The following is a 22739-nucleotide window of genomic DNA, read 5'->3' as shown; positions in this document are numbered from 1 at the left end:
CCAAAGGCTCAACCTGAGAGCCCAAAGCCTCTTTTTTAGCACCCAGAGCCTTCTCCTTGGGACTCAAAGCCTCAGGTTGGGGTACAAAGGCTCATTTTCTGGGTTCAAAGCCCCATTTTAGTGTCCAGAGACCCCCATGCTAGGCTCTAAAACTTCATGCTTCATGGCTGACGTCTCATGCTCAGGCTCCAAACCCTGATTTTCAGGGCCCAGAGGCTGCTTTGGGATCCTAATTCCCCTCCTGATTGCCTACCAACTCCTTTGTAGGCCAAGAGTCTAATTTTTGGTGATCAAAGCCTTAATATAAGGGCCCGGAGACCCACCTCTTGAATTCAGAGCCGCCTTCTTGGGGCCTTCCTCATTAGGGCCAAATGTCTCATTTTCACCCTATTACCCGTTCACTTCAGGGCTAAAAGCACCTATACGGATCCAAACCCTTTTTTTCACCCTTTCTTTGCAGCTGAGAAGCATACAGGCATGGCACCAAGGCTCCTCTTTATAGACCACAGCCTTGTTCTTAAGCACCCAGCTTTCAGGACGTTTTCAGGACAAGAGAGCCTATAGCTGGGATTCAAAGCCGCCTTTATCACCTACACCCTCCGTTTTTGGACCCAGGCTCTCACTTTTAGGGCCCAAAGCATTCTTTTTAGGCCCCAGAGTCACATATTAAGGCAGAAAGCCTCTTCCTTGGGCTCCAAAGCCTTGATTGAAAGGATAAACCCTCCTTTTGACAGGATTGTTCTTGCTTACACATCAATCCCACAGAGCAGGCTGCCATTTCCAAGGGGCAATTCCCTATTTTTAGGGTCCACAATTTTATTATAAGATGCAACGCATCCTTCCTAGATGGCGTGTTAAAATATCAGGAGGGGAGGAGGCAAGAGGCAGTGAGGAGGAGGAGAGGGTGTGTCTTGTATCTCCAAGTCAGGCTTTGGAGCAATCCTGGGCCTTTGGACTCTGCAGCTCAGGGTCTGGATCCTGAAGTGCTGCTTTATTTCCTCCATCTAGGTGTTTGGACCTGCAAAGGAGGATTTGGACCCTAAAATTCAGGCCTTGGCTCCCAGCATGAGGATTTGGGAAATTGGAATGGGGTGAGGCCTCTCAAAGAAGGCCTCAGCATCTAAGAAGGCCGCTTGTCAACTTACAATGAACGTGTGGACCCTAAAAACAAGGATTTCTTCCTTGAAAATGGCAGCCTGGTCCTTAAGATTGTGGGTGTAAACAAGAAAAAGCCACTAAAAAGGACGGTTTCTCCTTTCAAACAAGGCTTTGGAGCCCAAGGAAGAGGCTTTCTGCCCTAATATGTGACGCTGAGGACTAAAACAAAAATGTTTTGGTCCCTAAAAAGGAGGGCCTGCGTCCAAAAACGGAGGGTGTAGGTGATAAAAAGCCTGTTGCATCCCCACTGGCTGCACTGCGCTGTGGAGGGCGCCTTGTCCAAACCGAGGTGTCCCGTGTGGCCTGGTCACAGGCAGGCGGTGCAGCAGGCTGTCACCGTGACAGGGAGCGCGGCCCGCACTGCTCTGTCTGGATCTTAAAGTGGGGCTGCATCGCTGTCTTTCCTGCTCGCATTCTAGGCACGGTGTTTCTGCTGACAGCGTCTTCCACCTCCTCAGCAGAAGCTGCTTCTTTCTTTAAACGTAGTACAGGCTGGACGCAAAGAAAGAAACTGTTAGTGGTGCTTTTAGCTATTTAAATGGGGAGAAAAACAGCCACTGTTTCTTTCTTTGTCCAGGGCAGCCACGAATGCTTGCGTGACGTGGGCTCCTCTCCCACGTCCTTAATTGCCAAGCCGCTAGTGGCTCTGGTGACGTGTCCCGTGGGTGTCTGTGCAGTGACGGGGCTGCCTCACCCCTGTGTACCCCAGGACAGACATTTGGGGGGCTCTTTGCTGCTACCACAGGGCGCAACCTGCGGGTCCTGGGGCAGGCAGGATGAGTGCTGCTGGGCCCGGAGGGTAGGCCTGGCCTGAGAGGAGTTTGGGGCTTAAAGCAGGCTTGTCCTGCCCCAGCCTTCTCCAGAACCTGTGTGCCTGGCTCTGGAAAGCCGTGACAAGACATAAAATGACTCGCAGCTTGCCAAGAGAGCTGCGGTGGTGGAGGAATGGCCGCCTCAAGGGGCTGAGGCCAGGCACCATCACGGGCAGGACTCGAGAGACGAGGCACGATCTTGGCACAGACACAGAAGGGAAGGGGAAGCACTGCTCTGCTGGCCCTGAGCGGTGCAGCCCCGGGAGAAAAAAAAAATCTGTGTTTCCTTCCGCTGATGTCCACGCTGAAGGTGCAGAAGGGTTCCGTGCTGTTGCTTGGGTCGGCCTTGTTGCCAGGTTGGGAATGTTTAGCCTCCAGGTGCTTCGGTGCTGTTGGGCTGCACTCAGAGTGTGAGCTCTGGGCGTTATTTCTCAACTACTGCGTTATTTGAGCGTACAGACCCGAGATATTCTGCGGATAGGTGATTTAAGCCACGTCAGAACCACCGCTGTGGCGTGTGCCAGCGTCGGACGCCCGTTCGACTGGTCGGGCGGAGCAGGTGAATTGAATTTGGTGCTGGGTGGCGAGGTGGTGTTGGGGGAAGAGCTAGGCTAAGGAGAGCTTCCTCTTGCTCTGCCCCTTCCCATCTCAAATGGCCGCTTCCTGGGGAGATGGGTTCATTGGGAGGTTAACTACAACGTTACAGTGAGGATGAGGAATCCTCTTTAGTCCCGTAGGTATTTGCTGCCAGGCCGCAGCGTTGATTTCAGAAATTGTATTTCAAAAAGGAAAAAGAAAGGAAATCTGTATTCTTTGACATACTCTCTTTTCTCGGAGAGTAGATGTAGGAGCTTCAGCAGTGCCCTTCCTCCGGAAACGATTCCCAGTGTCTGCTCAGACACTGAGGAGGAAAATGGAGGAGAGCCACCCGCTATAAATAAAGGAAAGAAGGGCTCATGGATTAAGGGAGAACCACTCCTTCAAAAATTGGTGCTCTCTACAAACCGGTTAAGGGTTTGGGACCTGCAGGTGCTGCCTACACCTGTGTGCGTTGCAGTCGTGCCTGTTGCCACTGAGCAAAACGGGGAGAGCTGCTTTGTCGAATGCGGCGTGTTAAAGCACGTGCCGCTGCCTGGAAGAAAAGCACGGACTTCCCTCGTGTGGGACTTCTTCCCTAGCGATCTGTGGTTTACCTGATGGTTTCCCATAAGCTGTGAATGTTTAAAAGAAAAAAAACAAACAAAACCAAAACCCAACCCCAGCGTTGAGAGTGGTGAGGCAGATCCTCACCTGGGGACTCAGAGTCAGCGGTGACATCACCATGCGAAGCATTGTGTGCGCTTCGGGTCGGGGCTGCTGTGAGCCTCGCAGCGGGGAGGGAGAGCAGATCCGGGGTGCCTCTGTGTCAGCCCTGTGCCCTGGTGGCTTCGTGAGCACTGAGAGTGTGACTCCTGTGTTCCCAGCTTTCGCTTGCGCACCTGCGGTGTGGCAGAGCCAGCGAGCTGCTTCCTCAGCTGGAGGAGGAAGAGGAGTGACCTCAACATTGCCGAGGTAAAGCACAATTATTGAAAAGATTTGGCAAAGATGTGGGTTGTAGCAGCGCGGCTGCTGCAGCTGCAGCAGATCCTGGAGCATTGGAGAAGATAGAGAGGGGTTTCTTGGTGAAAAGAATGCTGTTAAAAGTGTTTTCGTGCCAGAAATTAGGAGAAACGCCTCTGTTGTTTGACATCCTCTATTGACCTGGCACATTGGCATTACAGCGTACCTGGCACGCTGTTTGTATGAAAAAAAAAGGTCTTTTAGTCAGGGCAGGCCAGAAACCTGCCTTGGCACTTTCACATCGCAGCAATGCTTACAGAGCCTGCATCCTGGCTGCCAGGCCAGGATCTAAATCCGATGGTGCTGTTGGTAGACTGAAGCTCAGGAAGCGCTTCTGGGTTTTTCTGTACTTTCATGTGAATTTTTACCCTGTGAAGATGGTGTATTAAGCTATTTTCGTAACAACAACTAGGTTTAAAAGCAGTTTCAGTTTAACATCTACATGCTTGGGTGTTATTAACAGAGCTTTGTATACTGAGCTGGTGCTTGGTAGGAGAAAAACCATAAATCTTCCCTGGGAAACTTGGACCCCCTCAGCTACATACTGCTATGAGGAAACTCAGATGTAAGAACACACTTAAATAACACATCAGCAGAGCTGTTGTGCTCCTGACCACCAAAGGCACCTTTTTCCAACGCCGTCGTACTGGAAGTTGATGCAGCTGGTTCCATCCGTAACGTGGGACTGTACGGTGCTGTAAAAGAAATATTTTTTCACAGCTTTGGAGAAAGTGAAGCAGAGAAAACCCCACCTAACCACTGATACCTGGACCCCAAACTGCCACAGACTGACAGTGATGCCCACTGGATATCTCCTGATACCCTGCTGCCTTCTGACTGTTCCAGCAGAAGTCCCGTTTGAATTAGCCAGCAGGTCCCTCTGAGTGGCTTTGCTGAAACTCCTGCCGTAGGAAGTATCCTACGGGAGCCAAGTTGCTAATGTGTGGGTTTCCCTTAACCCCCTCAGCCCTGACTTTGCAGCTCCTGACGACACTGCCAACGTGTGCAGTGTCACCGTGTGCCAACTAGGTGCCAGCTGCCATGGTTTATAGATTGTAAAATGAGTGATTTGGGACTCGTGAGCACTGAGAACAGGTTAGCAATTGCTTAAGAGCTTTACTTGTGTCGCTCTGGGGCAGGGAGATGGGTGAAACATCTTAGGCTTGAAAGTGATTCCCTGCAGAGGGACGTGCTCAGATCTGTCGTTTTGGTCACCTTATTAGATCCCTGCTTGAGAGGTTGCTTGCAAGAATCGATTCCTCTTCACCTTGATGTGTCAAGCTAAAGACAAATCTGTGCCGAAGCACTGTCTGATCAGACGAGTGCCTCAGTTCAGGATTGTTCTTGGACAGCTCCAGAAACACCAGGACGATCAGCGCCTTCAGGAACAGATTAATTGGATCTTGAGGCTGTCATAAAACAGGTCCCTGAAGTTTGAAGACTCTTCCAATAGTTTGGGCCAGCAAGGAGCAGCTGTACCCGGCGGCTGCGGTAACTCGGGGCTCAGAGTCTCAGAGAGCGTGCTGAAAGGTGACCCCCAGCTGGCTGCTGGAGGAAGCTGAGGCAGCGTTCAGCTCTAACCTTTGCCTTCTTGGCTGGCATCTTTGCACTCCTGCTGTCAGTGGGTGTTGAGTGTCCTTCCCCCCAGCCTCAGCATGTGCCCTCAGATGTAGGCAGCGTTTAGCAGCTAGAATTCACTCCAATATAAAGAGTACAAATCATGCGTTTTCTGCTTTTGCTTTGGAACTCTTAGCTTGAGGTTTTCCTGCAGGCCATGAGGTTTCTTGCAGCAGCAGGGATGAGTTCTGTTAGCAAGAGGCTGTTCTGTGCTTCGACTGTGGGAAGATGAATGGTTACCTGTGCACCGTGAAATAGAACTTGACACCTAGCACACCGTACTTGCAGCCTGTGGGGTGCTTTAACAAGCAGGTAAATCAGCAGAGGCTGTTTTGCAGCCGGGGTGATGCTGGGTGATTAAAAAGCAGGGGCAGAACAAGGAGTTTCTGGTATTTGTTCTTGCTTGTCATCCGACTCTCCACTTCCACTGTTCGTTCAAAAAAAAAAAAAAAAAAAAAAAAAAAAAAAAAAAAAAACAAGGGGTAAGCATCTTAATATCTTTATTATCTTGTTTATAATATCTTTTTTATAATATCTTTATTGTAAATGGAAGGCACAAAACAGACCAGCAACAGAGACTGTCCAAGAGAAATGCTTGGTGCTTTATAAACAAACAAGGAAGTACCCTTAGGTGGGTGTGATAATCCTCTAATGCATTTTTGGAGTGCAAAAATAGATTTGTTCCTTTCTTGCTCTTCTCTCCAGGACAAAGGCAGAATAGGCAACTGCAAAGTTAGACCAGGGAGGTCAGTTTGTTCCATACTGAGAAAGACAAGCCTGTAAAACAAACTAGACAGATTTTCTTGGTACTATTTATCTTCCTTCAGCAAAGGCAAAGCTTATGACACTTGTTGGTGTGTATTTCCAGACCCCCAGCTACTGGCACTGTAGCGCATCTCTAATTCTTTGGTACTAAAGTTTCAAAATCTCTTAATGCAAAAATTTTACCAGCACCCTGGAGCAAAAAAAAAAAAAAAAAAAGAAATCTAAAAATCTTACCAACTTCTATTACAGACCTGCTGAGTGCACCAGAGTTACTCATTTTTATTCAGGCTTTCAGGGGCAACTTCAGTTGGTTTAGCGCCTGGATTGCCATGTTAGCAGATGTCAGTTTAAAAAAAAAAAAAGCTTTTGAGGTCCTTTTTAAAACGAGACTGCTTTTATGGAATTTAGGGCTGCGAGGTATGCTTGGTTTTGCTTTCTTCCCATTCCTTAGACCAGATCCATTCAGATTCTGAACAGCGTTCCCGGTCTGTTCAGGAAACTGGAAGGCAACAAGCAAAATGATGAGCTCCTTGGGCAGTCAAAAGAGCTAAATCTGGAGAGTGTTTTGAGTCAAACTTCCATGCTAAGGAGCACCAGTAATTGTTAGAAGTAGATGCAGAGGAACCTGCATGGCACTGGGTGTGTTTCTGAAGGTGCTAAAGGTGCGAAGTGACGATTCCTATCCATAGTAAAGAAGAGAAGGAAAGCTTGCACTTAACTACTGTTTTTATTCCCTTTGTCCAGCAGTCAAAAGCAGTAACTAATATGAGAAGCCAACTTTTCCTCTCTTTATTTTAGATTTGGGAAAATTCCCTGCCAAAAAAGTATTTCCTGGAAAATTCACTAGTGTTTGTGTGAGTAAAAGGTTCCAACCTTTGATTATTAATTTGTAAGAACTATTTCATCCACTTTTGTCCAGAAGAGTCAGAAATAATTTGCACAGAAATGTGCAGCGTTTTCATGAAAAGATTCAGAATCACTCTAATTTGAACTTTATCTGGTCTGGTTGCAGGTTTTGTGACATTTAGTGTCTTTAAAAAAAAAATAAATAAAAATTTCTGACTTCATCTCAGAAAAAAGAAAAAAAAATGCTTGTGGCTAAATAAAATCTGTTGCAGCTCTGCTCATCGAAAAATCATTGGCTGTTAAATTGGACCTAAGTCGTCTTCTCTAACCTTTCATGATCCTGCAGCAATGGATGAGGATGGAGATATGGATTAGGGAACAGCACGTGATGGCAAACCTGTGGTATTTGCTACAGCGCAGAAAGAAAAACCCAATTGCTTCCAAAAAATCCAACTAATTCAAAATCCTTGGTATCATGCAGCCATGCCACTGGCAAAGTGAGCATTCCCCTGCCTCTCAAAGCTTGCTGTACCCTTGCTCTGCTGTCTTCCTGCTCTTAATTGACTGCAACTCTACGTGTCTGATCAGGGCTACGAGTTGTTCTCGCTATGGAGATCATACAACATACACTGTGCACGCTTGTGTGTATAGATCTGTTTATCCTGTATGCATGTACATACGTATGCATATTTGTGTGCTGGTCCCCAGATCACTCATGTTACAAAGCATCGGCCTCGAAGGCATACTCATCAAAATCTTTTGTAGAGCCTCCATTTTTTTCTAGTTCCCTCAAAAGGAGAGAATTTTTACGCGCTCTCTGTGTCGAAAAGGCAAAAATTCTGATTTTCACTGTCGCTCTTGCTAACTTTCTCTCACTCCCTCCTCGTGTGTGTATCAACACAGATGTGTGTATGCGTATGCACATCTGTGGATTTATATGCACTGGTATGTTTTTTGCTGTACAGATACAGATAATAAAGACGGGGAAAGGTTTTTGTGTTTTCTTAATAGGTGAAGAAATCTTGAAGACCAGAGATTGGAACATACTGAATTTTAAATTAAAAAAAAAAAAAGTTAAATTGTCTGGCTGTGGAAGATGGAGCCTCATTTTTGCAGCCACTTTGAGTTCATCTCTAAATGCGCTGGGTTTTTTGTTTTTGTTTTGTTTTTTGTTTTTTATTGTTTTGAAGAGCTAACTAACCCTGGCTGTCTCCAGTCTGAGAGAGCATTCAAATGGACTTGCTTCCTCTATTAGTTATAAGCTGTTTAAAAGCGCATGCTATGTTTGAATTGTGGATGAGAGGTTCCCTTGGCAAAGTGAGGAGGAAAATTCTTCCTACCCGTTTATTATTAATTCACGGATTCAGTCTTGGTTCGGCCTCCAGGAGAAGTTAACTGGAAGTCTTTGAAGATCGATAACTTTGCTGAGGTTGTCCAGGTAGGTGAAATGGAAGACCCACAGTGCCTGCAACGTGCTGTTTAATGCGTCCTAACTGTGTTCTAGAGAAGTTATTTGTAGCCAGAGTTGATTATTGACTTGCATGTATGATCAGGTGGTTTTTTAAGGAGTGACTCCGTTTTCAGGCTTCCAGATGTGCTCCAAGTCATCTTATTGAGGATGTGGAAGAGAACGCTTGCTGACAAAGCTCCTGGCAGCTTTAGGGAACTTTCATATTTAGTTAGTTCATGTAACAGCTGATTTCAAGGCTTTGCTCTCTTTGAGAGACTGATAACTTGATTTGCTGAACTGAAGAAAGCTGGAAAAATGTTGGTTCCTCATTATTTTTCACTTGTTACTTTCTTTAGGGTTACTTTTCAAAAGAAGATTTCCCTGCTCACAAGCCAGTAGAAGACTTTCAGCCCAAGCAAGGGTGAAGACAGCTCTCTCCAAGAGCAGAGGAAGTCCCTGTGGAGAGAAGCCGAGCTTGTTAGCAGAACTCGTCGGCATGTCTAAACAAGGAGACGATTGCTACTTCTATTTCTATTCTACCTGTACCAAGGTATGGCTGGCTTTCCTTTGCTTTGCTTTTTTTTCCCCATTTTTTTCAGGAAGGAGTAGATGAGGAGGAGGAAGCACACTGGTCTTTGGTTAACTTGAGAACCAGATAGATTCTGAATTCAGTTGTAGCAACCTGAGGCAGCAGCATGGCCATTTTTGAGGCTGTACTCTATTTTCCTCGTTGGTTTCCTTTTGGTTCCAGGGAGACAAATGTGCCTACCGCCACTGCGAAGCTGCTCTGGGCAATGAGACGGTCTGCAAGCTGTGGCAGGAGGGTCGTTGTCTCAGGAACGTCTGCCGATTCAGACACATGGAAATTGACGTGAGTGCCTAACGATGTGTTCTCAAAATCAATCAACAAAAGCCTTTTTCAGTGCTGTAGGTGTACTGATTGTGCTTTTGCAGGATAGATTCGTTTGCTTCAAAACCATACTGGTTTCTGTTACCAAGAGAGGGGGTGGGAGGAAGCAGAGGGAAATAAAATCCTTCCGATAACGCTGCTCTAGCTGCCTGGGGTAGGAAGTGGGGAAAGTTAAAGGTGCAGAAGAACTAAGTGTCCAAGAAGTAGTTCTAGACAGGGTTAACCTAGGCAATTTCAGATGTTCTTTTTCCCTCTGAATAATGCTAGTATAATCCTAGGTGTATTAGTTTAAGCCACCCTCAACTGGTGTCTGAGAGTGCCTGTCTTCTCAAACTGAATGATGACAAATCTAAATGTGCATAGTGGTTCCAGCTTATGCAAACTTTGTGAATATGCCCAGAAATACTCCACTGAACTGAGAAACTGACCTTTGGAATGATGTTTCAGCACTGTGTTGTGACAGCTGTCATGATCTGGAGCTGCGCATCTCTTTGCAAGCCTCAGGTGCATGTTATCACGAGCTTTTCTTTCTTTCTGTCTTCAGAAAAAGCGCAGTGAGATTCCTTGCTACTGGGAGAAGCAGCCGGGAGGCTGTCAGAAAGCCAACTGTGCTTTTCATCATGCAAAGGGACGTGACATCGATGGACAATTCTTCCCACCAAGCAAGAGTGAGTTTAGGTCCTTTTTCTTGAAGCGCTGAAGACTTAATTTGGAGTATTACTTAGTGGGTGCCAATCCTGTAGGGGCCATCAGGTAACTGTTCATTTGTGAGTGCAGGAAAAGGTCTGCAGTCATAGGTGTACTGCACCGAGTGTACTGCTGGTGTTTGTTTTCTGCTTTCGTGCTCAGCTTCTCTTGGCTTTGTGTGATGTTTGCCTTGCAGTTTGCTTCCTGTTGTTTCATCTTTTGCTGGGTGGTAGGGAGATGTGTTGTTGTTCGAAGGGAAGTCATTGTTCACGGTGTAAACAGTGATGGGATGGGCAAAAGGAGATGCTGAATTCATTGTCTGTGCGGGTTATCTGCCTTTCCTACCATCTCTTTGCCAAATTGTGGTCAAAGTTTTAAACTGCCATATTACCGATGATCCTCCTCTTCCTCTAGCTACACTGCCAAGTCCGCCTGAGTCCGCGGACGATGCTTTGAAAGTGGCTCAGATGTCACTGCAGCAAAAGAAACTTTCTGTCCAGTCAAATCCCTCTCCACAGCTAAGGGGGTGATGAAAGTGGAAAACTCTGAAAATGTCCCAAGCCCTACACACCCTCCAGTTGTAATCAATGCTGCAGATGATGATGAAGATGATGATGGTGAGCATGTTTTGGTTCTTGGAAGGAATTTGTGCTGTAAATGGTTGTGTAAATCTTTGGTTCTTGAAGGAATTTGTGCTGTAAATTAATGTGTTAAATCTTTAGTTCTTGAAGGAATCTGTGCTGTAAATGAATGTAGAAGTCACAGATACCTGAGGTCTGGCTAGCGATAGGGCAGGCAGTGTGGCCAGGTCACTGGTGGCTTTGTCTGGTAGTCAGTGGACAGAACCTGAAACGTTGGAGGAAAGCTTAGAACCACTCCTGGCTTTAGCTGGTCTGTTGTGTAAAGTTCTATGTGAAACTAGGAAGGAAATTTCTTTTTTCTGTCTGAAGAGCAATGTGTTGTGTAGTAGTTAAAGCTGCAGAGAGAATCTAGAGTCCTAGATGTTTTGTCCTAGTGTATTCTACTTAGGAGTTCATCAGGTCAGTGTAGCTGTTTAAAAAACAAAACAAAACAAAACAAAAGAGCAACAAAGTTTTTTATATGAAGCATGGGCTGAAGTGTCACTGCATGAGCTACGTAATCATGAACAATCTGGTCTATGCATAACTGAATAGATTTTTCCCCTTCAGACCAACTTTCTGAGGAAGGAGAAGAAACTAAAACTCCCGTCCAGCAACCAGCTGCGGAAGGCAAAAATGGATTACGGGTGATTTCCACTCGCAAAGGCAGTTCTCCTACTACTAAACAAGGTATTCCAGCACCTTAGTAGGATAAATCAGAAGAACTTGACAGTTAACTCAAAAGCAGTGTGGTGTAAAAACACAACAGAATGTAGGGGTGCTGAATGGACTCGGTTATTTCCATGATCTCATTTCTGCCATTCATACCATCATGTGCCCATTGGGTCAGAAAGGTGAACTCCTTTTCTTTACTTTTGGAGAACAAAAGAGGGCCACAGCGTGGAGTTGAAATGGCTGCACGTGCAGCTTTGCAACCACTGTTGATAAGCCATATCTAACGACAGAGGGATCTAATATCGTGTAAATGGATTAAAATTAAAACTACATTTTTAAGCCTGAAGGATGAAAGGAGGGGCAAAATGCCCTTGGTTCTCTGGCTCTTTCACTTGTGAGGAGTGTTGACAGGCTTTATTCTAAATACTTCAGAAAGTTGCTGAGCGCTAAGAAGCCTGAGGAGCTGTGGTCCTCAGTGAGTGCCTCTAAGCCTGTCTCATGAACTGTTTCCTGTTTTCAGAGGGCAATCTGAATTTTGGAATAAAAACACTTGAGGAAATCAAATCGCAGAAGATGAAGGAAAAAAATAAGAGACACGGTGGTGAGTTAATATTCCCTACTTTCTTATCCTGTTCACGGCAGGTGATGGTGACTGGGAGCTGCTTGAGGGACAGACTTCCATTTTTAGCTGGGGGCATCAAGCAACCTGATTCTCAGCCAGCTGGTATTCTAAATGGGAGTTCAAAGGGCAACCAGAGGCAAATTGGTCACCTCTCTTATTTACATGCTCTGCTTGCTGTATTTTGGACAGTAACAAATAATTTAAAGTTTGTTGTTCTTTGTGATAGTTTTTTATGTCGGGTAAACTTCCTTATGTTTGGTTGCTCTGAACAGAAGGTTCTTCAAGATCTTCTGTTCGTCCCGTTGATTCTGTGATTTTTCCTGCTCCAGAAAAGGAAAATTTCCAGACAGTGGTGAGAACTGTGACACTGTCTTCCAAGAAAGGTAATAATGAATGCTTTTGTTTTGATTTCATTACTCCTAAACTGGAGGGTTAAACAATAATTAAAACAATTCACCCATGTTAGCCTTCTGGTGCTGCCTTCTGTTCAAAATGTGCTTTTATGCTTCAAGTCCCTGGTTGTACTGGCAAGATTTGGTGCTCAGGTTAAGTGCAGTGGCAGGAGAAAAAAAAAGTGTCAGTATGCAAATAGGGGGGTAACTGAAAAACAGAAGAGTAAGGAGAAGAAAGAGCTGTAGAAGACAGTGCTATATAAGAAGCAATTTCTGAAGCATTAAAGAGGCTGCCAGTGGCAGGTGTGGACACAGTATGACAGGAGTTTGTGTATAAATTGTTTAGAGCTGTGCAAATGCCTTTGAAAGGGAAAAAAGTGTGGAAGTACTTTTACTCGTAGACATTCACCTTCGAAAGGACTATTTGTCAGCATTTGTACCTAATAATATTCTGCTTGCTTATGCAGCTTTGTTCTGCACAAAGTATAGCTGTCAAGCAGACTCAGATTCACTCTCTACTATCTCAGCTGGAATTTGAAGCAAGCACTGAGACTATTAATATTTTTTTCTATGTTAATTATAGTTAAAATATGAGTTTATGTGGTTTAGCTGTCAAAACAGTGTCTGACATGTTGGAGATGGGCTAACAGGATAATATTTCTGTTGGCTACCGGTTTCTGTGAAATAGAAAAAGAAAATCCCTTTTGTTTTAGGGGAGGAACCTGTGGTTCGGCTAGATCTTGCTGCTAGACAAGGAAAACGGAAAGCCTCCGCGGGTAAGAACTTTTTATGAGCTGTTACGTAGGTGCTGCCTTCTATATATGACTGCATTAAAGAGTATTTTTGATGTATGAAAGGAAAATACGTTGCAGTGGAGATCTGTGTTGACTGCAGAAATGGTCAAAAAAAAATAAATCATTTATCAGCTGAAAGGCAATTCTATGAAAATATGCTTGAAAAATAGAAGCTTATTGTTGACTGTTCTCAAAGCTTCCTGCAAAGAAAAGTTCTTAGAATATTCCTTGTTTTCTCTGAAGATGATGTAAGCACCCTTCCAGTGAAGCGCCGCCTTGCAGAAAGGCTGGGGAAGAAGGTAGAGGCTCCGGGAAATGCTGACAAAGCACCCAAGAGAGATCCAGGTACTAACCGGGCATCTGGATTGGATTCCTGGGTTTTGTATTTAGTCTTTCTGTTTGTCCTTTTCCAGTGATGTTTCTTTTTGCATGTTGGCTGAGGTGGTAATCACTGGGGTTCAAAGTTCCCTTTCCTGTCTTGTTTTGCAATGTGAACCTGAAGTTGACATTCTGCAGCCTCCCTAATTCGTTCTTTTTCTGTTTTGCAGTTCAAGTTGCCAAGTCTCTGAAGGACAGGCTGGAATTACCTCCTAAGCAGACCAGTACTGAGAGAGGTAACAGCTAGATATTAAATATGCTTTCTCCTCCTTCCTTTCCATGAACTTGGACTGCTTTCATCCATCCCTAAAAACTAATTGAAACGAAAACAAAGAACTGATGCCTCTTGCTTGAGTGCTGAAGCTCTTCTGACAGCCACTATCAGAAATCTGGCTCTAGGTGTGTGTTTCTTTTCTACTTGTGCCTTGTCAAGGTTTTTGGCTGCTTCTGTGAACCGTTCCGTACAATTAGAACAGAACCACTGGCAGGAGCAGGAATTTGAAATGCAGTCTGAAAAAGTACTAAAGTAAAGCAGCATTTCTGTGTAGCAGTTCTCTCTGGATAGGGCTGGTCTTCAAAATACAAGTGGCTCAGAGGAGGAGGAGAATGTTGTTCTAAGGATATTGTTCTAAGATGCATTATTGGGAACACTCAAGATTAGTTTTCCTTAGTGCTCTGACAAATGTTGGAGACTGAAACTATTGCTGGACTCTCTTTAAATGTTGGTGCTTCTCCTCATTTCTTGATGATGACAGGGAAGGCTGCTAAGCCGATGGGAGAGATCCATGTGAAAACACTGGAGGAAATCCGTCGTGAGAAAGCTCTTCAGAGACGCGAAACTCAAGCCAAAGGCGAGGCTGAAGGGCATGGTAAAACTGAAGCTTCCAGCGCAGGGGCAAGACCTGCTCGTGCAGCTCCCTCAGCACAACCCGGACCTGCCCCAGCAGAGCAGAAATCTTTATGGAGCACAAAACTAACAGGTGCTCCATAAACAGATGCTTTAATGCCTGCCCCAGTGAGGTGCTTCCCATCTTGAGCAAGTTCAGTTTGCTCAGGATCTGCTTCATGGATAATTGCTGAATGGATTGCACATTGTAGCCTGTCTCTCTCTCTCTCATGGGGCACAAGGAAATAAATGCACAAAGGAAACAAGTACCCAGCTTTCTTTATTTCTGCCGTTGACCAAACTTTTTTTTCTCTTCTTTTTCAGGTGCTTTAAAAAAAGAAAAGAAGGCAGTGGAATTGAACCGGCCTTTTCCTAAACTTTCCTCTGTGCCTGATGTACAGGTGAGTCCTCTGTGAAGACACACATACATTCGTACAATTTCTGATCATTCTGACAAGTTTGGTTACTCACCGTGTGCCACCGTCTTGAGCGTGTTCTTACCCTTCAGCACGTGGTAGGAGCTGCAGTGCAGTCTAAATCCTATCGCCAGCAGCATTTCCAGACAACTCTGTACTCCTCAAACTTGGAATCAGTCTGTTTATACCACAGCAACAAAGAAACCCTGTTAGCACCAGCTGAAATCTACACAGTTAACGTGGAGGGAATTCTTTTTGTTCTTACTGACTTGATCTGTCAGACATGAAGGATTTAATACAGAAGGCCAGAGTTCTATGTTCAAGGAAATCAATCTGTCAGTGGAAACTGTCGAAGGGAACTTGTATGACTTTCTGCTGCTTAAAAAGAATGTGATAAATAGATGTACAGCAGAACACCCTAGCTGTTTAAAGAAGCTTGCCATAGTGGATATTGCAGATATGTCAGACTGTGTCCATAGTAAAGCATGGCTCTTGTTACAGGCAGAATTTTAGGGAAAAAAAAACACAACAGTAACCTGAACGATATTAATATGCTGTTCCACATCAAGACCATTTTGGAGGGATTGCTGATCAGATTTTCTTAACGAAATCTCCACGGATTTTTTTTTTTTTTTGTCCTATTCATGCACTGCTTTTCTTTCCTTCTAGCCCACTCAGCAGAGTGGAAGTCGTAAATGTCCAGAGAAGAGCTTTGAAGAGAGACGGTGGGAGAAGTGGCAACAGAGAGACCAACAAGAGAAGCTTGGGAAGGAGGAAGCTGCTGTCAAATCTACTGCTGGCTTCTTTCATACCGAACCAGCAGGGAAAGTGGCAGCTCAATTTCAGGGCCGGGAAGCTAAAAGTAAGTGTTGAAGGTTAAGAGTTCCTTAGGTTGTCTTCTGAAATACAGACAGAAGATGACAATTCTCATGCTGTAACTCTGGCTGGGTGCATTTTGCCACGCAATGCTACGAAGCGAAGTGTGTACTTTCTTTTTCTTAGTTTGTTTCTTTTCCTGCCAGCCAGATGTTAGGTAAGGAACGGGAGAGTAGAAAATGACACTACAAATTTGGACTTTGTAGAACAACTTAACTGTGGGACATCACTGCAAGGGAGAGGCAGCTGGTACAACAGTTGCATACACTCTTGTCCTACTCTAACTGCTGCTTTTTCCTTTCCTAGAGGGAGCAGGACTTGAAATATAAAAGCTGTCTATATTTGTGAACCTAGCTTGCACTTAGGATTGCTATGTGTCTGAGGTTTCCCTTGTCCTGGATTCTTATTTACTGTAGTTATTTGGTTTCTTTGTTCCTTTGTATGGATTGTTGGTAGACAGAGTTTACTATGTGGAAAACATTCCTGAGAATCCAGGCAATGGCGGTGCAATTCTGCTGGCCAAATGCATTTAACTGTGTAGAAGGACCGTGGAAATGATGAAGAGAACCTGGATTTTTCCTGAGGCAGAGCAAGACTGTATCAGTTCTCTCTTCCTTTTACTCTAGACAACTTGATGACATCTGCGAAGCCTTCGGGTGGGAAAGTGACTTTCCCCAAGAAGAAGGCACTGAAACGTAAGGCACCTGGGAGTTATCCCTCTGCCATAGCAGCTGTGGAACTCCAGAGTGCCTTGGATGCTGACATGATGGGACCTCCAGCCAAAAAAGCAGCCATGGTAAGGCCAGGGGCTAATGCAGAGATGGATCCCTTGTTAAATTTCTACCCTCCTCTAGGAGAAAAGGTGGAAAAGGCAAACGTTCTGCAGGCCTTCTGTTTCCTTTGAAATCCAGTAGCTGTCTACAGGATGCTTGTAGAACCCTTCTGTATTTATGAGCTGAATGGCACTCTTTAACCGGTACTCTGATGCTGTGATTTCTCTGGTGGAGGGGGATTTTGTCCATGAATGCCATGTTCTTAAAAGACACAAGATCATGAGTAACCTCCAGGTGAATGTGAACTTTCTTCAGGAGCACCTTGGTTTTGTATTTTGGCCACGGCTCCGCAATGCCAGAGGAGAAGCAGTGTGGAGGAAAAAGCTATTAAGGAATCTTTTACCCATGTGTCATAAATACTGTTTTGCTGCTTTCTAGGGTGTTTCAGACGTGCCGGAGCACATCCCAGCCATCAGACTTGAAGAAAATGCCCAAAACAGGTGACAACCCCAACTTGTTCTTTTTCTTAATCAGTGTATATCCCCAGGGAAACATAAGTTCTGTCACATGTGGGAAAAAAGGAGGGTTCTGAGATAATTAAAGCCCAAATCCATCAAAGGAATAAGTCACCTGAAACCACTTTCTAGCAGCTAGCAGGATTGCTTAATTAGGCTTTCTTTAAATGCTGCAAGTCAGCACAGCTTTCCAGTGACTTCTTGGGTTGTCTGAATACCTGAACGAGGAGGAGGTGAAGTTCTACTTCCTCGTGAGGTGATAGATGAGGAGTAGTGTTCTCTGCCTTTTGGTCCTCAAGAATGCCACCTCAATTCCAGGTGCCCTGGCTTCACACATAAAGCCCCAGACTGAAAAATGTAGCTGGTAACACATCGGGCTCTAAATGTAGCCCTGGGTTGATTGATAACAATCCCTGTGTAAGACTGAAGCGTAGGAGGGCTTGCCTACAGTTTTAAGAGCCGGTTTGCAGAAAAGGGATTGCCCGTTAAGAAATGGCATATCCTGATTGTTCTTTCTTGCTCTCCCAAGACCTGAAGTGCGTCTTGGAAGCCCGGCAAGATTAGAGGAGCAGATGGAGACCTCGACCTCAGCTTCTTCCCAGCTAGAAGAGGCACGGACACGCCGACTGAGTTCCACAGGGAACGCGCCCTTATCTGTGGATGACGATTTGGAGCAGCTACTTTGGGAAATCTCAGGAGGCAGACTGGAAGCCGAAATCGACTTAGACCTAGGGAAGGACGACGATGAGCTCCTCCTTGAACTCTCCGAGATGATTGACAGTTGAACTGCATAGTCCTATGGTATATTAAAAAAATAAATTAATTGATTAAAACTGTTCTTCTTGTTGGATACCCCGAGGTGATCCTTTTTCTAACTGACGCTTTGCAATGAGACTTAAAGCACAGTCTGAACTGGTAGAAATTGGCAGGATCTGCACTCAGTTGTCCTAAATTTTCCTGCTGCTCAGAGTTAAGGGCTTGTGCATCCGTTCTGTAACTATAGGTGGCTACCTTCGCTATCGAGAGGACAAAGCACTTCTTTTGGCACAGAAAGATCTCCATTGGCACGCCATGGTGGCTGCAAATCGATCTTCTGGTGGAGCGATGCTCTGAAGGCTTAAACGTAAAGCTTCTTCCTTCCTCCCCCCTTGGCACAACTCGATGTTGGGCACATTGTGAAGCTTCGGTGTTCTGATTTCTCGGACAGTTGATAGCCAAATCCTGGAGTTACTGTGTCAACTCTTGACTTTTCCTCGTGTATGCCATTGTTTTGACTGTACCCTTGTCAGATGATGAAGCTGTAGGGGTGGGAGGGAGCAGAATTGTTATTCCAGTGTGTTGTGGACCAAACTTGCTGCCAGGAGTGGGGGTGGGGGTCAGCCCACCCAGCCTTACTTTCAATTCTCAGGGATGATCAAATGGTGAAAAGCAGCAGCTCTGCCATGCGGCTCCGCTACCCCCACTCCCTTCTCTCGTGCTGTACCAAAGTTCCCCCAGGCTTTGGTTGGTGCTTTTTGCTGGTGTGAGGACTCCGGGGCGAGCAGTCGGGACTCTGCCGCAGTCACGGGGTCGATGAAGGGTTGGTTAAGTGCCTCTTGGTTTTCAAAATTGCTCCCCTGAGCTGCTGGCTCTGCTGCCTGCTACAGCAAATGTTCGGGTGCCATCAGCATCGCGCTTGGGCGTGGGCACTGACCCTGCGGAGGACAGAGCTGAGATTCGGGTGGATTGTGTACCCTGCCACCAGCCAGCATTTTTTTTCCCCTAGCAGATCAATTTTGAATTATTTTCCGACCTTTTCGCGGCACGGTAGGCTCTTCCCGCTATGATTTGTGAAGCTGTGGGGGCCCTCAGGCATTTGCTGCTGGTAGAGGAAAAGCGCTTGTCGAATTTGTTGTAAATACTTAATGTTTGGACAAAAACACACTTCTCTGTGTGTGTGTGTGTGTGTGTGTGTGCTGTGACACCCCGGCCCCACCAGGGAAAACCTCCACTGACGAAACTGCTGCTGGAGCTCACGCAGGCCTTCATCGTGCCGAAGGACTTCACGGGGACTTCTGCCCTATTACCCCTTCACTTCAGGGCTAAGAGCATCTTTTGTGGATCCAAAGCCTTTTTCTCACCCTTTCTTTGCAGCTGAGAAGCATACAGGCATGGCACCAAGGCTCCTCTGTATAGACCACAGCCTTGTTCTTAAGCACCCAGCTTTCAGGACGTTTTCAGGACAAGAGAGCCTATAGTTGGGATCCAAAGCCGCCTTTATCACCTACACCCTCCGTTCTTGGACCCAGGCTCTCAGTTTTAGGGCCCAAAGCATTCTTTTTAGGCCCCAGAGTCACATATTAGGGCAGAAAGCCTCTTCCTGGGGCTCCAAAGCCTTGTTTGAAAGGATAATTCCTCCTTTTTAGTGGCTAACGATTTCTTGTATCCCCCTAACTCCCTCTCTCAGCCATCCAACCCGCAGGGCTCAGGACTTGTTGATGCTCTAAGGAAAAGCCTGAGGAGACAGAGAGCTGTGTGTCCAGCCCACAGGGCGCCGGACAACAGGCTGGCCAGGACAAGGAGACAAAGAACAGGCAGGCAAACAGCGCGAAAGAAGCAGGAAAGCTGGAGGAAGAGGTTCTGCCTCTGTTCTGCCGCTGGCTGGAAAGCGGATCTGAGAAGGGACAGCCTCGTTCGCAGCTGCTCGGAAGAGAGCCCCAGCTCGTGTCTGGAATGCTCTGGTGTCCCCAAGGCTGCCAGCACTGGGAACAGCCTGTTGATGGCGGTGCCTCCCCTTTCCTGGTGTCGCAGAGAAAGGGAAGCCCATGCAGGACCCCGTTGGGAAGGCCTGCAATGCCATGGGAGGGCCTGCGTGCTGGAGCAGGGCAAGAGAGCGGGGACAAGCGGCAGAAGAGGCTGGAGAGGGGGGAAAGGTGTCCGCAGGTTGCTTGTAGCTTCTCCCTCCCCTGGCCACTTAGCGCGAGGCGAAGCACAGCCTGGACACTGGCGATTCGGGTGCAGAGCTTTATTCGGACAAGCTGCCGGCCGGCTGCCAGTCCTCACCCCCCCGCTGCCCCGCACGCCGGGGGGGCCGCCCCCAGCCCTGGCAGGAGGGCCGCGACGGTGGTGGGGGCCGGGGGGGTGGTATCCACGGGGGCTGGAGGGCGCTGGGCCGGTCGCGCTGCAGCCGGCTGGGGTGCGCTCGTCCAGGCCCGGGTGGCGGCCGCTGGCGCTGGGCCCGTCTCGGTGCCCGGGCTTCCGAGGCTGCGGAGAGGCGCCTGCGGAGAGAGGAGGCTGGGCAGCACCCGGCGGCCGCGCCGCAGCACCTCAGCGGCGGTGCTGCAAGGCCAGCGGCAGCCGGCCGACGGGGAGCTGGGGCGAGAGACGGCCGCTCACTGCTGTCTTCTCCTGCGCAGCCGGATGACCCCGCAGCACAGAAGCGTGCCGAAGAGCAGGGAGCCCACGATTGCCGCCGCGCTCACGAGGCAGTGCTTGCGCACGGCGGCACCGGCCGAGGCACTCGCGCTCCTCTCGCCAGCCGCACCTGGAGGAACAGCTCTGGGCCTTAGCGCGTCCTCGCGCTGCTGGGCAGCCTGCGGGAGCTCTGGCAGTGCCGAGACGGTCGCTCTCCCGCTGCCAGCCTCTCCGGGAAGAAGCTGCCTTGCTTGCAGCAGAAGGCGCCGCCGCCATGCTCGCGGCTCCCGCTTACGGGCTGCTCAGTACCTGGATTCTCTTGAAAAAACTGGAACACCCCGGTGTGGTGGGCTTCTCCGGGCTCCGAGAGCACTGCCAAGAAGGAGAGAAAGGGAAAGCCTCAGCATGGCTTAGGCACAGAGGATGCCGAAGGACGGGCGGGCGGACGGAGAGGCTCCCTCTGCGAGTCCGTGCAGCCCCCTGGGCCGCAGGTCGCAGGAGGGGTCCCACTCGCTGCTGCGGTGCTGCTTTGGGCCCCTGGGGACTTGGGCAAGCTGCGGGGCTCAGGTGCTGCGGGAGGTACGCTCCGGTACGGGTCACGGGCTGCAACGGGCTGCGGTGGGAGGCAGGCGATCCCCAGCCACAGGCACAGAGGCCCGCCAGCATCTCTGGCACACCGCTGGCGCTGAGCTCCGCGCGCCAGAGCCCACAGCCCTCCTCCAGAGCGCTTCCAGGCTCCTTTGGCAGCACCTGCTCTGTGCTAAGCGTGCCACCGGACGGCAATTACCTGGCGGGACGGTCGCTGGCGCTGCCTCTGGCGCTCCCTCCGAGCCTGGCAGCGTGTTTCCCCTGGGAAGCGCCTCCTTCTGCACAGCCTCTCCGTCCGCCCCTTCGGCAAGAAAGCGGCACAGTTGCACCGGGAGCGACCGCTCCTCAGCAGGAGGATGCCTCTAGCTGCAGCAGGCGATGCTTCTCAGCATGCACACGGCTGTAGCCAGCCCCTCAGGCTTCCCCGTGCTGCACACCCACCCTGTGCTCCCTCCAGTTCCTGCAGGATTTCCTGCAGGATTGCCGAGGTCCTCTGGGAGCTTTGGCCTCTTCTCGCTTGATGCCTTGCTCTTCGAGGACCCAGCGCGGAAGCTGGAGAGCCGTCGCCTACAGCCACACCTGCAAGCAAACACAGAACAGAGCAGCTCCCACCAAACAGGGCGGGATGCTTCTTCCCATCGCGCAGCTCCCACAGGGGATTGCTGCACGGCCCTGGGCTCTCCCTCCCGCCCAGGAGCCTCTTGCAAACAGGCAGCAGGGGCCTGCAGTGCCAGCGTGCCGGGACAAAACGAACGAAGCGTGCGTGCAGCTGCCCAGAGAAGGGCCTCCCCAGAGCTCAGCCCAGGCTCGAAACTCAAGCCCACCATGCCCGCTGGCTCTGCAGCACGCATGGGGGCGGAGCGGCTGGCAAAGACAGCTTGGCAAGGCAAAGCGCCCCAGGCGTGTCACCGAGCCTGAGCCCTTCCCTCTCTGCTCTCCTGCACGGCTGAGGCCAAGGAAGGCTGAAGGTCCATTGCACGCGGGCAGCAAACACCAAGGGCAATGCTCGCTCCTCCCTCCCGCTGACTTACTTGGGGGATCGCCCTGGGGCACGAGGACAGGACCATGCTCGGATGTCCCGGACAAATCACCTACAGGCACAGAGCAAAACCGTTGCCAGTGCGTGCTGGGAGCTCCTTCTGCCCCAGCGCCCTGCGGTGGCTGACAGAGGGGCCGGGGCACGGCGCAGGGCCCGGGAGCAGGGCGAGCTGGGGGAAAAACACTCGTCCCCGCTTCTTGTGGAGAAGAGCCCACTGGCCAGGGAGAGGCTGCAGCACTGCTCAGCTGGCGCAGAAAGCCACCAACAAACCCCAAGGAAAGCAAGAGCCACACCGTAGCCCACGTACCTGTGGGGTGCCACCCAGTCTCAGGAGCAGGATTCCACGGGGCAGCTGGAACAGCACGGCCTGCGGGCACAGATGGGGGCCAGCACAGGTGAGGAGGGCTTCCACTGCTGCCCTCGGGAAGCCCCCCCAGGGAGCGGACGACCCCTCGGAAGGGGGTGGTCTGCCTGCGCAGGACCTCCACTCGCCCGCGGACCGGTGCTGCTGCTTTGGAGGCAGGGGACGGTGACAACTTACCGCTGGGCTGCCCCTGGAGCTCCACTCCAGGACCCAGCTGAGGAGCTGGGGAAGCGCTGCCGAGCGCATCGTCACCTGGAAGCAAGCAGAGAGCAGACACGTTCCCCTTGCCCGCTGTGCCCCCGAGCACCCTGCAGTGACGGAGGGGCCGGGGCACGGGGCGAGATGCCCGAGGCTGCGGCGGGGCTCAGGGACCTCCCGACGGAGGGGAAGGCTGGAGCCGGGGCAGCGTGGCGCATGGCTCGGCTCACAGGGGCCCCGGGGGGGCTCAGCCCAGGCTTCGGCCCCCAGCCCCTCCGGCGACTCGCCCGCATCCGGCCCTGCCGCTGCCCCCGGCGCTGGCGCCCACCTGCTCCCAGCGCTCGCCTTGGCATAGCCCAGGCATCC

The 22739-nt window shown here is 49.1% G+C and overlaps 1 protein-coding gene, 1 long non-coding RNA gene and 1 pseudogene across 2 annotated transcripts; all 3 read left to right on the top strand.

Moving 5' to 3' along the window:
- The first annotated feature begins 2336 nt into the window (after positions 1-2336).
- LOC113845051 (zinc finger CCCH domain-containing protein 11A-like) lies at positions 2337-13855 on the top strand (annotated as a pseudogene).
- A 12-nt stretch (positions 13856-13867) lies between these two features.
- LOC140003547 (zinc finger CCCH domain-containing protein 11A-like) lies at positions 13868-16510 on the top strand. The gene is made up of 3 exons (XM_072044148.1): positions 13868-14305; positions 14536-14612; positions 15297-16510. The coding sequence occupies exons 1-3, from the start codon at positions 14008-14010 to the stop codon at positions 15498-15500; spliced, it is 579 nt and encodes a 192-aa protein (XP_071900249.1). The 5' UTR covers positions 13868-14007; the 3' UTR covers positions 15501-16510.
- A 472-nt stretch (positions 16511-16982) lies between these two features.
- Positions 16983-17641, top strand: LOC140003548 (uncharacterized). Its single transcript, XR_011812413.1, has 2 exons — positions 16983-17109; positions 17321-17641. It is a non-coding gene; the product is annotated as an uncharacterized lncRNA (long non-coding RNA).
- Positions 17642-22739: the final 5098 nt, after the last annotated feature.

This window comes from Anas platyrhynchos, chromosome 13, assembly GCF_047663525.1.
Source record: "Anas platyrhynchos isolate ZD024472 breed Pekin duck chromosome 13, IASCAAS_PekinDuck_T2T, whole genome shotgun sequence".
In the NCBI taxonomy this organism is placed as follows: Eukaryota; Metazoa; Chordata; class Aves; order Anseriformes; family Anatidae; genus Anas; species Anas platyrhynchos.
This window is presented reverse-complemented; position numbering and strand designations above follow the sequence as displayed.

Bases quoted from the DNA above. Each gene is read 5' to 3' on its own strand.
- LOC140003547 (XM_072044148.1), top strand. From the start codon at position 14,008: ATGTTGGAGACTGAAACTATTGCTGGACTCTCTTTAAATGTTGGTGCT. The intron at 14,306-14,535 runs GTGCTCCATAAA...CTTCTTTTTCAG, and splicing joins ATGGAGCACAAAACTAACAG to GTGCTTTAAAAAAAGAAAAG. The intron at 14,613-15,296 runs GTGAGTCCTCTG...CTTTCCTTCTAG, and splicing joins CCTCTGTGCCTGATGTACAG to CCCACTCAGCAGAGTGGAAG.